The 13729-nt window shown below is 48.3% G+C and overlaps 2 protein-coding genes across 3 annotated transcripts in view; both read right to left on the bottom strand.

The window, feature by feature from the left end:
• The window catches only part of fzr1b (fizzy/cell division cycle 20 related 1b), a 9285-nt gene extending 3910 nt beyond the window's left edge, over positions 1-5375 (bottom strand). The window contains exons 1-7 of the mRNA XM_056597731.1: positions 5166-5375; positions 4501-4681; positions 2788-2889; positions 2652-2715; positions 1736-1863; positions 1327-1409; positions 72-255 (exon numbers count right to left, since the gene is read on the bottom strand). Coding sequence (XP_056453706.1) covers positions 72-255; positions 1327-1409; positions 1736-1863; positions 2652-2715; positions 2788-2889; positions 4501-4578 — 639 coding nt within the window. The 5' untranslated portion in view covers positions 4579-4681; positions 5166-5375. The remainder of the gene's footprint in view (positions 1-71; positions 256-1326; positions 1410-1735; positions 1864-2651; positions 2716-2787; positions 2890-4500; positions 4682-5165) is intronic.
• A 4642-nt stretch (positions 5376-10017) lies between these two features.
• Positions 10018-13729, bottom strand: part of LOC130388287 (cAMP-specific 3',5'-cyclic phosphodiesterase 4C-like) — a 56660-nt gene continuing 52948 nt past the window's right edge. Inside the window, exon 17 of one of the 2 annotated variants that reach the window (XM_056597725.1) lies at positions 10018-13708. In XM_056597725.1, coding sequence (XP_056453700.1) covers positions 13334-13708 — 375 coding nt within the window. In that variant the 3' untranslated portion in view covers positions 10018-13333. The remainder of the gene's footprint in view (positions 13709-13729) is intronic. The other variant, XM_056597726.1, reaches the window with a different exon arrangement.

Below are 13729 nucleotides of genomic sequence, written 5' to 3' on the forward strand. Positions count from 1 at the left end.
TCATGGCGGTCCTTGTAACCTAAAGGTGGTGAGCCCTTGGTGTACGTGGTGCAGGAGGGGGTGGAGCTCACCTGGCTGGTGCAGGCGCTCCACAGGTACACACAGGCCCCCAGGCCCACGCTCAGTAGGTTGCCCGCCGACCAGTCGACCAGGTTCAGGTAGAAGTCGTCCTGCAGCTCGGGGGCGTCCAGCACCTTGAAGGGGATCTTGGAGATCTTACGGGCCGGCTTACGTGGGGAGCGCAGGAGCTTGTGGCTGGTGGGGAGAACCAGGAGGGACCGTCAGGGTGGAGGAGGAGGTGGAGGAAGAGGTGGAGGAGGAGGGGGAACCAGGAGGGAACGTCATGGTGGAGGAGGAGGTGGAGGAAGAGGTGGAGGAGGAGGGGGAACCGGGAGGGATCGTCAGGGTGGAGGAGGAGGTGGTGGAAGAGGTGGAGGAGGAGGAGGAGGGGGAACCAGGAGGGAATGTCAGGGAGGAGGAAGAGGAGGGGGAACCAGGAGGGAACGTCAGGGAGGAGGAGGAGGTGGAGGAGGAGGGGGAACCAGGAGGGAACGTCAGGGAGGTGGAGGAGGAGGGGGAACCAGGAGGGAACGTCAGGGAGGAGGAGGAGGTGGAGGAGGAGGTGGAGGAGGAGGGGGAACCAGGAGGGAACGTCAGGGAGGAGGAGGAGAAGGGGGAGGAGGAGAAGGGGGAGGAGGAGAAGGGGGAGGAGGAGGTGGAGGAGAAGGGGGAGGAGGAGGAGGAGAAGGGGGAGGAGGAGGTGGAGGAGAAGGGGGATGAGGAGAAAGGGGAGGAGGAGGTGGAGGAGGAGGAGGAGGAGAAGGGGGAGGAGGAGGTGGAGGAGAAGGGGGAGGAGGAGGAGGAGAAGGGGAAGGAGGAGGTGGAGGAGAAGGGGGATGAGGAGGAGGAGAAGGGGGAGGAGGAGGTGGAGGAGAAGGCGGTGGAGGGGGAACCAGGAGAAGACATCAGGGTGGAGGAGGCGAAGGCGGAGGAGGAGGGGGAACCAGGAGGACACGTCAGGAGGGTGGTGGAGGTAGAGGATGGTGGAGGAGGGGGTGGAGGGGGAGGAGGTGTTGGCCTAGTCTTCTCATACAGTACTTTAGGATTTTCTTCCCGTCAAAGGATTATCATATTTTTTGTGGCAAATGCTCGGCTCAAGATAGAAAAATAACACTAGCAACAGAATAAACCTTGCAATGTAAACCCTGTCAGATCCATGTCATTGAGGAGCAGGTAGGGGTTAAGGATGGCTACAGATGAGACTGTGGACCCTGGGCTCCCATCCCAGAAGGGGCTTAGCGTGAGAGAGAGTGAGAGGGTGTTCACCTCTTGTTGCTGAGCGGGGAGAGGGAGTAGGGGGAGACGTCATTGTCGCTGTCAAAAGGCACTTTCTTGGTGTGGACCGTGTACTGGAGGAACAACAAGAAACACAATCAACTAACCACAGCACCAGTTTAATTCAACAATTGAAGCCCTTATTTAGATTTGTTTTCAAATAAATTCACTGAAGTGACAAAGGGGAAACCTGTTTTCAAATCACATTTTAAAATTCTCCGTGTGTAACCATGATTCATAGGACAACATTCGCTGTATATTATGCAGGCTAAACTAACAAGGCTTTACTGATCACACGGAGTGAAGCCCGATTCTACCAGAACTCTCCTAGCATCATAGTAATACGGTCTGTGTGGATCCACGGTGAGCTGGGATGAGGGGCGCCCTCTGCCTCTCCTACCCTGAACAGGCTGCGTGCGCTCGGGGTCAGGACGGCCTGCCGCCGGTCGTCGGCGTGGGGCTCCACCATCGCCTCCATCCCCGCACCCAGCAGCTCATTCCTCAGCAGGGCAGCATAGGCCACCGTGTCTGAGGAGGAGGAGGAGGAGGAGGAGGAGGAGGAGGAGGAGGAGGAGGAGGAGGAGGAGGAGGAGGAGGAGGAGGAGGAGTAGGAGGAGGAGGAGAGGGAGGAGGAGGAGGAGGAGGAGGAGGAGGAGGAGGAGGAGAGGGGGGAAGAGGGAGGAGGAGAGGGAGGAGGAGGAGGAGGAGGAGGAGGAGTTGAATGGACGGCTGCACAATATGGCTGATACTAGGCCACATCAAGGCCCATATTTTGAACCAATATCGAATAATACAGTATTAAGAAAATACCATGAAACATAACACAGCAAGGTAGCACCTAAATACCATCTAAGTTTAATAAAGTACATCTGGCCTATACCTGCACGATACATTATTATAAAATAGCGATCTTGATTAACCCCTGTGTGGATTTGAGTTGTAAATTACTTTTGATATTATTCTTTTTTTTTTTATTATTTTTGAAGCCTTCATTTACAGGTGCGTGGAGTTTGTTCAGTAGTTATAAAAAGCCAACAATTAAAGCCAATGTGAAGCTATATTTACAAAATAAATCATACCGTTTTTGATCCTGCACTTTAATCCGTTAAAAAGGGCCCTATGAAACACAACGTCCTAGAGATGCCAAAAAACTACGTTTGGTACTGCCATTGTCATGGTTCAATAAAAATCACATTTTCTGAGAAAATAATCGTAGCAGAGAATCGTGACATCAATTCTAAGCTAGAAAATCGTTATTCATATTTTTTGCCTTATCTAATAGCTACAAAATAAGACACTAAACGGTGACCTCTGACCTTTGCCTGACTCTGTGCTGGCGTCCTTGGCCTTGTGGTTCTGACTGGGGGAGTGACAGTTCTCCTGAGGAAGATAACATGATTAGAATCACTACAACCACATAAGTGCCGAGGAGAGAGATGTGTACATGCTTACGTTGGCGTAGTGGAAGTTGATACTCCAGTTGCTCCCAGCACGGGTGGGGATGTAGCGGTCCCCCGACCTGACGCTGAGCGGGCTGCAGGCTGCCCCCACACACTGACCGCCAGGACAGAAACCACCGTTAGTCATCTCTAGTCCTCTGCAGTTAAAGCACAGCATACTTTCTATCGGCGAGTTTCGAATATGTGGGTATCAGATCAACTTTCTATCATCGAGTTTCTAATAGAGGTGTATCACATCAACTTTCTATCGGCGAGTTTCCAATAGAGGTGTATCACATCAACTTTTTATCGGCTAGTTTCTAATAGAGGTGTATCACATCAACTTTCTAAGTTGGCGAGATCAAGCATGCGATGCGTTGCGTCGCATAACATAATGCATTCTGGGATCAAAATGTCAGAAATGCTGGTGATAACTTCCCTACGCGACATGTCACATGTATTTAAAAACTCACGAGAGTTCCCTCCGTCTGCACTTCTGTGCATATGGTCTCAAATAAATGCGGACATAAGACAGTTACTCCCCTCAACAGATTAAAACGTTGACCTAGTCGGTTGGAATTATCACCTGGAAGTACCAGCGTGAGAAATTACATATCTCCTTTCAAAGGGGCATGCCCTCTCCCAAACTATGCTTGTTCAAACCACGAGATGTGCACCTGTGTCCGACTTCACGTTGTGGTTGGAACTTGACGTGTTTCTGACTAGTTCCGGCGGATGTTCTGAAGTCTCTTGCATGCATGCGCGCAAATGAAGACGATCTGATTATTATTATCTGATATTGCCTAACATTCACATATTTATCACTCACACACCGACGATGGTTTCAGCGATGCAAGGCAACAGCTAGTGCTGATGTTGGCGACCAAATCAGTTTGAATGAACAAATCTTTACTCCTGTTCGTCTCGTTTGTTCTCAGACTCGACTCCTCCCAGACCCACTAGTCGCTGAGTCGCTTTCTCCCTGTTCGTTCACTGACTATGAGTGGTGAAGAGGCTTAGTGAGCGAGCGTATGATAATGCGATTCAATATCAGTGAAATGATAAATGCATGCTATCTTCGTATTTTCTGTGTCATGCGACACAAGATTAATGAAATATTTGAATATCTTGTCAATCTGTCTCGTACTGTCATTGTTTGCTCTCACGCATGCGACCCGGGAACCCCACCATCATTGCTAAATCAATTATTATCTTGCTGATATGCTAAACATCCAACTACACCCCCGATTCCCGCTGCGTTTGGTTAAAGAGGTAATGTTGTGTTTATTGATGACCGACTTCCACGATCGTTTGAGAATGAGAACAAGGGAGGAGCTGAGTCTGACTGACTCGGCTGAGAACCGTGCATTCCATGATTCAATTCACCGCTACCGGAAACGCAACTGAACGAATGAACGAACAAACGAACGATTCTGAACGACTCTTGTTGGCGAACTGACCGACTTGAACTGAATCATGGAAAATAATCATGAAATCCATCACTAACAGCCAGCTCGTCAGGAGCAGTGAGGGTGAGGTGTCTTGCTCAGGGTCGCCTCGACTCAGCTGGGAGGAGCCGGGGATCTAACCAGCAACCTTCCGGTTACCAGCCAACCCGCTCTACCACCTGAGCTTCTGCCGCCACAATACATGTACAGGCTTAGTGAAGTTTAGACTCAAACTGACACAGGTATAGTGTAGCATGGTGTTTGCCCGTGAGCCTCACCTGGGCCGGTTGTGTGTCCTGCGGGAGGTTCTGGTGGTTGATCTGCTTCAGCAGCCGTCGTTCGTACTCCTGGTCCATCTCTCCGGGGGCCACTGCTGTCACACAGCAATGCCCCCTCCTCTGGGACCCCTTTAGACCTGCCCACCCCTACCGCTGAGAGACCCACGAAGGACCTCCATCTCTGTAACGAACACACAAGAACAGCTGAGAGACCCACGGAGGACCCCCGTCTCTGTAACGAACACACAAGAACAGCTGAGAGACCCACGGAGGACCCCCGTCTAACGACCACACAGTGACTGCTTAGCGTTGGGGAAAGAGATCATAGGCATTAGGCAGGTGATCGTAAGGATATCTCAGACCATTGGTTTGGCCTGGTTTAAACGACCTGGTTTAAACGGCCTGGTTTAACTGGACTGGTTTAAATGGCCATGTTTAAATGGCCTGGGTGCCTTTGCGTCGCGTTGACGCTACCTCCAGCGAGGGTAAACGACTGAAAACGGACAATTGCTTTAAAATCAAATGACAAAAATACACCCGACTGCGTGACTGCAGCCCGGTCATTTAAACCCCAGCGGGGGGCGACGCGGCGTTGTCATGGCACCATGATATGGCCGACAACAAACCAGCCGTCAGCTGACGTCCTCACAGACAGGTTGTCGTACCTGTCAGCCGTGGAGCTCAGGACACCGTTGTAGGGACTGGCGTGTTCCGATCACACAACGTCTCGTCTCGAATACTCCTACGACGGTTCAATCACGTCCACGTACTGCAAGCGACAGAACAACACAGCGGGAGGCATCTGTGTTGTTTACGTCGCTGAAAAGATGGCGACCGAATCAGCTGGAGCAGATATTCTCTTCTGCTGCTGAGTTCATAGACGAAAGACGACACGGCGCAACAGCGCCCCCCTGCGGAACACCAAAGGACACGGTGAAACAGCGTCCCCGTGTGGCGAGCTGCGGAACATAAGAGGACATTCTGCAACAGCGCCCCGCTGCGGCGAGCTGCGTAACATTACAGGACACGGTACAACAGCGCCCCTCTGCGGCTATCTATCACCTGTACTGTACAGGTGCATTTCAATGAATTAGAATATTGTGGAATAATTAATTTATTTCAATAATTATATTTGATAAGTGAAACCCATTTATTATATTGATTCATTCCATCAACAGTGAACTATTTCAAGCCTTTAATTGTATTCATCTTGATGATAATTGCTACAGCTCATGAAAACCCCAAAATTCAGGGCCTCAATATATTAACATAAATTAAGGGCTTCAAATATTTTACTTTTGTTGTTTAATATATGAATTTCACTTTTTGTATTGAATTATTGAAATTAAGTACATTTTCCACAATATTCTAATTGAGGTGCCGGGTATGTGGGATTGGGCGACCATCAGGGTGTAGCTACGGACATCGCTACGGACTGAGCGCCGTGGCATGAAAGCCTGTTCGACCGTTTTAAACATTGCATGGACATTTGTGCATGTTTTGTTTTCTGTTTGTCCATTCATCCACCCTGTGTGGTCACAACCATTTAGGAATCACACAGAGCCCTTCATCACTCTGCCTTACTGCCTCGTTCATGGTTGGCCTGTGTTCTGCCAAAGTCTGTTCCCTGGTCAGGTGTTCCTACCGTAGTGCGGCTCGATAGACTCTATCGAGCCATGCTACCCTATCAACACATGCCACTTTACGTGTTTGGTAGCGTATTTAATCTGTAGACCAATTGCCTCTAACAAACGATGCTCCCACTACAGAATCACCTTTTTTTTTTTACACCACTACTCACTCCAAATTCACTGTAAGAATATGGGGAGCATATTTTGATGCGGCATTATAACGTCTTCTTTAAAGATTTCATGGGTACAGTATGTGGATAGACCAACTGCTGGTTGGTTTTTTCAGGAGGCCCGAATGCCACCCCCACGTGTGTGCGTGTGTGTGCGTGTGTGTGTGTGTGTGTGTGTGTGTGTGTGTGTGTGTGTGTGTGTGTGTGTGTGTGTGTGTGTGTGTGTGTGTGTGTGTGTGTGTGTGTGTGTGTGTGTGTGTGTGTGTGTGTGTGTGTGTGTGTCACCTCTCTATGAGTACATAGATGGCATGTTTCTTTTTTATATATTAATGATCGCTCTCTCCTATTTTCTACCGAATAAGAGTAACAGAATGCTTTAATATGCTCTGTCTCAATGCTCTGTCCCCGTGGTGGGCCTGTCCTCTGTCAGGTCTTCACACTCGCCCTCAGTAACCATGCACTATCAGCTTTACAAGGGCTGGGTCTTTGAAAAGCAGCACTGATGCATTCAACACATGATGAGATCCTCTGGGAAGTCCTCTTTGGTTTAATATGGCTACTGTCTGTATCTCAGAGGACACTTTTATCAGGGTCTTTGTGTTTAGAGAGTCCTCTTCAACACACCACACAGCAGGGCTGCCGTGTGGTGCCAGAACATGTCTGACGAGGCCTTTAGTCATTCTATGGATATATTTTCTAACTGAATGATATCTGGAGAGTGTACTTGTGATTGTGGGTAGCAGGGTAAGTCTTGATGGTGATTTGTACATCGGGGGGGATACATCCTGTTATTGTCCAAATCCGGTATTTCACTTTGGACATGCCAGAGAAACACACACACAAATGCATCACAAAATCACAAAAGAATTGACCTCAGACCGACATAACTGTCTTATCTCCCATTTTCCACAGTCATTATTTTGTATCTGCTGAAAGGCAGTCGCCTCTCTCATCGTCTCGCCCACCTGTCTGGGCCTGTCCCTGTTGAACCCTGACCTCAACAACGTAGAACCTTTCCAGGACGATTCCACTAAACTATCCTGGAATGCCCCCTCTAAGCTGGTCTCCCTCTCTCTCTCTCTCTCTCTCTCTCTCTCTCTCTCTCTCTCTCTCTCTCTTTCTCTCTCTCTCTCTCTCTCTCTCTCTCTCTCTCTCTCTCTCTCTCTCTCTCTCTCTCTCTCTCTCTCTCTCTCTCTCTCTCTCTCTCTCGCTCTCTCTCTCTCTCTCTCTCTGTCATTTGCGGCTACAGCGTCACATCTGATAATCGTTGTGCCAACCAAAGCAAGCATGGAGGAAAGACTCCAGGGTGACATTTGTTTTCATTACACGGATGCAAACCGTTTGTTTTTCTGGAAGTGGCCCTCCACTCCCTGGCCCCTGGCTCCCTCCTCAACCCCCCGCCTCCTCGCTACCCTTTGTCTGCCTGCCTGGTGCCTGGAGTGAGAGAGAGAGAGAGAGAGAGAGAGAGAGAGAGAGAGAGAGAGAGAGAGAGAGAGAGAGAGAGAGAGAGAGAGAGAGAGAGAGAGAGAGAGAGAGAGAGAGAATAAGAAAGAAAGTAAGAGAGGTAGAAAGAGGAAGGGTAAAGAGTGCAGCCTCTCTAGTGCAGTCTATAGTGAAGCCTCTAGGTCAGCCTCTAGTGAAGCCTCTAGTGAAGCCTCTAGTGCAGCCTCTAGGTCAGCCTCTAGTGCAGCCTCTGGTGCAGCCTCTAGTGCAGCCTCTCTAGGTCAGCCTCTAGTGAAGCCTCTAGGTCAGCCTCTAGTGCAGCCTCTAGTGCAGCCTCTAGTACAGCCTCTCTCGGTCAGCCTCTAGTGAAGCCTCTAGGTCAGCCTCTAGTGAAGCCTCTAGTGCAGCCTCTCTCTTCTAGTGCAGCCTCTAGTGCAGCCTCTCTCCCCAGCTGCTGCTGGGCAGGTTTCTATTAGTAGGGCTGATGTCAATGTGTAGACCAGACCACAGGACATTTGCTCGTGGTGAAGAGTTTGAAACCCCCTGTTGCTCATCAGTGTGGGCCGCCATGGTAAACACATGAGCCGTGTGCGTGTATGTTAGTGTGTATTCAGTAAGCAGGGGCCTTGAACTCTGTTGAGCTGAGAGGAAGAGGAAAGGGCTAAGCTAAGGCCACACTGCACGCGTTTTTCGGGTTAAAAAACGCGCATAACGCGCCTGTGGCTGCGCTGGATTTAGGAGTCCGAGGTAGGAAACCCAAACGCCGCCGTGTTTGGGTGCATGATAGAGCTTAGATCGGGTTAGATTAAATAATCTCGGATATAAATAACAATAATCGGGTTAAATAACTTAACATGGTGTGTCTGGTGTGTTTCCAGCATTCTTAGTATTGATCAGCAGAGATCAGCAGAGACGTTGAGGTTGCTTAGCAACCAGAGACGCTGTCCATGCAAGTGAATGGAGCGTTCCCTCTTCGTCATAACTATCAAACCAAACATCCTTCACATTCACAGAGCGAACATTATGAAAGTAGAATGCACATTTCTCGCTAATTTATTTTACATAAACGCTTTTAATGGCTTAACTATGTTACTATTTCCATCCAGAATAAAGAAAGATGTCCGCCATATGCTTCTGGGCAAGCGTCACTACTAGTGTTGGCTCGTTCGTTCGCGAACCGGTTCGAATGAACGAGTCTTTAGGACGAACAAACCGAACCGGTTCGTTTCTCTCGTTCGTGTCGTTCACCATTCGATTCACCGGAAACTCGACTAAACGGGCGAACGAGTTTCCGGTAGCACTAACTCCACTGAGTCTGACTGACTCAGCTGAGAACCGTGCAATGGCGTGCATTCCATGATGCGATTCACCGCTACCGGAAACCAGGCTGAACGAACAAACGATTCGCGAACGACTCCTCCCAGTTCAGTCGAGTTTCCAGTAGCACTGAGTCTGACTGACTCAGCTGAGAACCGTGCAATAGCATGCATTCCATGATGCGATTCACCGCTACCGGAAACTAGGCTGATTCGCGAACGACTCCTCCCAGTTCAGTCGAGCTCCCGGTGAATCGATTCACCGGAAACTCGACTGAGCTGGGAGGAGTCGTTCGCGAATCGTTTGTTCGTTCAGCCTGGTTTCCGGTAGCGGTAAATCGAATCATGGAATGCACGCAATTGCACGGTTCTCAGCTGAGTCAGTCAGACTCAGTGGAGTTAGTGCTACCGGAAACTCGACTGAACGAATGAACGAACGAACGATTCGCGAACGACTCCTCTTGGCGAACTGAATCACGTGAACTGGGTCACGGAAACGAGTCATTAAATCCACCACTAGTCTCTGCCAGTGACGTCGGGTCAAGCTCCACGCTGGTTGGTTATCGCGGCTAAGCGTCACGCGTAGGCGCGTCAAACGTTCAGTTTTTTTAACTTTGCGCGTGGGTGCGTTGGGCGCGTTGGTGCGTTTACGTGCGTCATTACGTGTGTATGCCACGTCTAACGCCACTAACGCCTCGTGCCCACTGCCTCCGTCCGTTGACTGCTCCCCATTGACTTTGAATGGGGATGGACGCGCAATGCATTGTGGATCCGTGTGCTGAAGGCTCCGTCAAAAAGTTGAACAATTTTCACCTTTTTCGCCAGTGACGGATCCGTCATCCAATCAGATCACGTATGCAAATTTAAGCACTGTGACACTACTCGGGCTCTGACGACCCCGGAAATCTCCCCCATCCGTCAGCCATGCCTTCTGAGTCCTTCGATCCACTCGCCATAGCAGTGGGTATGAGGCGTAACGCGCCGCTTTAACGCGTGTAACGCGTCTACGCGCCTAAACCAATGGTTCCCTATGCAAAAATGCAGATTTTCAACGCCAACGCGCGTGCAGTGTGGCCTTATCTTCCTTTCGTACTTCAAATGGTAAGTGTTGGTGACCTCATGTATGAACCGTACTGATGGAGGTATGTCTGTGTTACATGCAGGGCTCAATGCCAGCACTGGTGTTCGATGCGGTATTGTGTGTTTGTCCCTTTAACTGCCACCACAGGATCCAGGAGATGAAGGTTCTGGATGACTACCACGTCATTGGGACAAATGAGAAGATGCAAATCGGGATCATAGAGGCCACCCACATGACTGGTACACCACAAAACTACCCACCAACTCTCAATGATGTATAAATGTGCAAAAAGGCTAGGTTCGTTTGGGGTACCCCTTCCATGTGCATCACAAGTTTATTCTCTGTTAAAGACCTTAGGTTGGTGGTGTGTGCCACCCCTGTCCTTTTGTTGAAGTAGAGAGTAGGAAGGTTTGCTTTCATTCATTTCTGGTGACCTGTACTTGTTATGTAAGGTTCTTTGATTTGGCACAACCTTCAGTCCCTCTTTTGTCTATATTGTAGATAGAGTATACCACATTAAACACGTGTGACTCACCACACCTTTTGTTCCTCACCTGTTGTGCTGGTTTATGTTTAATTATTTTCTCTAGAAACTAGGGTTGTAACAGTCTACATGATACAGTCATACACAGATGTATTCAAAATAGTCTGGCTCTATAGAAATGTAAAGCACGTTATGTAAAGTCCTATGTTACATTTGAAGATGGTGTTGAGTTGGGAAATTAAATGGTGGGCAAACCACCAAACCCCTTTATTCAGTTGAAAATAGTTTAATTCCGGACAGCTGATGTTTTTGTGAAAATAGGATGGGGGAGGGCAACAGATGGAAGCTTCTGCAAAACATGAGGTTGCCTCCCTCAATTATTTCCTCATAAATTATGAAATTTAAAATATATATTTAATACCCGACTCCTTTGGAAATAATTCACACATACACACAACAAAAGGTATGTCTATTTATCCCGCTCAGTGACAGCCTCATATCTTTTCCTCTAATTTAAATAGGGAAAACATATGTGAGATAGTCTGCTGGTGTTTTGAATAAACTGGGATCTGGACAACAGCAACCTGGATTGGTACATTAATATGGAACATAACTGAAACTCCCTGCCTTTCTCCCGATGAAAATGATCTAGAAAAAATATGAAAGAGTATTGCCTAGCCAAGAAGACTCTGAAGACAACAGCAGTTGAATATTTCATGCTCATTTTAATATATTATAGAAAAACCAGCAGAGAACAGTATGTTACAATACATCGTGTGAGGGAGAGAATAATCCGTTGGAAACATAGTTTTATATTTCCTCAGGCAGATGTTCAATGACCGGTCAGGTAATAATATACTGCCATTATATCATCTAACTGTATTATAAACACTCCTCAGGCAGCAGTTAGGAAAAGTAGCAGAGCGACGGACAAGCACCTCCAAGCCGAGGCTGCTCGTCCATCTGTGTACAAACTCCTTCTACAGAGGGGACTTTGTGGAAAAATCAGAAATTTGAGATTAAAAGTTTATTTGAAATAACAAAATCTAATTCCATAACCGTAATCATTTCAGGTCACATACTGAGCTAAAAAAAACAATTAGATAAAAACGATTGTGTGGAGCCACCAGAGATTCTCCATCGATTGGTGGAGAGTATAAATAATACATCAATCCAAAGCAGTACTGTTATATCCTATCCAAGTAAAAAGTAATAAATATACTGTTACAAACAGCTGAAGGTCAGCAGCCAAAACGAGGCTGGGTGCAAGAAGATTATTGTGCGAAATGCACACACACACACACACACACACACACACACACACACACACACACACACACACACACACACACACACACACACACACACACACACACACACACACACACACACACACACACACACACACACACACACGTTATCGTATATCTATGCTTTTCTGACGACGTACCTTCAAGGTTATGTGGCGGGAGCTGCAACCAGCTGCAGACCCGCCTGCTTTATTCAAAGTGCTAAATAGATAATCAAATATAATACAAAAGAAAAGCCTACCCAAATCCTCGCTGACATAATGTTTGCACACAACTTTTAAAAGTTTTGGCTTAAGCTGGGCTCACTGTTTGTGATACTGGGGTGGTTCTCGTTCTTCCCAGAGTCTGATCTACATTGAATATTGTTGAATTGGGAATTTAGTGTAATCAATTAAGATGACCTGGGAACCTTGCAAAGGTGGCAGTGAATTATGTCAAAGTGCTTTTATTTTTAAAATCTTTGGAGTTCTCGTCCCATTTAATGAGCAATTTCACTCTTTACGAAAAGGTTGATTGCTTATGAACTCCAAAAAATGTAATCTGTATCTATACAAACACATTATGTTCAATATTTGGCTTTAAATGTTCCTTATTAGGTCCCGCAACTAGGTGGAAAATGTACTCTCTGCCCCAAATGTCACAAAGTGCAAATTGTGCTGGGAAGTCAACTAATTACATCCATGAATCACAGTTTGATGTATAAAAATCGAACACTATTGCCAGAACAACAGGAAGACTGAGTGAGACTCGCAACCATATCCTTTTGAGTAAAAATACCCCAAATTGTTATGAACCAACTTGTGCGTTCAATAAATAATAATAAAAAACATAAGAAAGGGTTGTAAAAAAACTTCAACAAAGGCACACCATCTTTTTTAGACAAGTGTTAGCAAAAACATGTCAAAACTACTACAAAGACCAGTAGTTTGGGTGAACATGTGACCTCATATCAGCCAATACAAACACAATAAAAAGAGTTCAAACTCAACATAAATATTTCCCTCAGAGTGCGATCTCTGAGACCTTTGTGTGACCCAGAGCGTTTTACAGTTTGGTGTGATGATGACTCATCCCTTCACCTCCATAGAGGCAGGAGGGACGGCACTCAAGACCCATTTGGGGTCTACCAGTTCTACAGCAGCAACACCCCCCCCCGCTCCATGTTGTCACGGCAACACTTGACCCTTCACACCAGTGAGGAGCTAGAAGGTGGTGCTCAAAAAGAGAACCCTTGCCACATAGGGTGGGATGTCCAGCCCTCTCCCCCCGGGGTTGGGCCCCTAGTCAACGGCCTGTGGGAGGCCAGCTCGCAGGATTTCTCCACTGCGATTTAAAACCATTTCAATCAGAAGCAGCAACGCGCCTTTCGCGCCGTAGCGAGGACAAAGCTCCGCCCTGTTATGTCTCCGACAGGGCGACGCCGTTCCTGTCCTCCTCTCCTCCCCCGTCCGTCACACCGTTGGCCTCTTGGGGGGCGTCCGACCCCGTCCCCAGCCCGCTGTTCTGCTGCTCCAGGGTCACCTCAAACTGAAAGGTGGAGCTCCCCAGAGGGCCCCCCTCCAGCTCCTCCTCCTCCTCCTCCTCCTCCTCCTCGCCGGGCCGGCCCCCCTCCCCGTCGCTGCTGTAGAGCGGTGGGGAGGGACTCTGGGGGATCATGCTCTGGTACCAGTTGCGGTTGTCCTCCAGCGTGTCCAGGATGTCCTGGGCGTCGGGGTGCACCAGGTCGGCCCACGTCTCCCACAGCGGGTGGACGATGTAGTCGATGAAGCCCACCTGGAGGAGCAGAGGCAGAGG

Source organism: Gadus chalcogrammus, chromosome 8 (genome assembly GCF_026213295.1).
Source record: "Gadus chalcogrammus isolate NIFS_2021 chromosome 8, NIFS_Gcha_1.0, whole genome shotgun sequence".
Lineage (NCBI taxonomy): Eukaryota > Metazoa > Chordata > Actinopteri > Gadiformes > Gadidae > Gadus > Gadus chalcogrammus.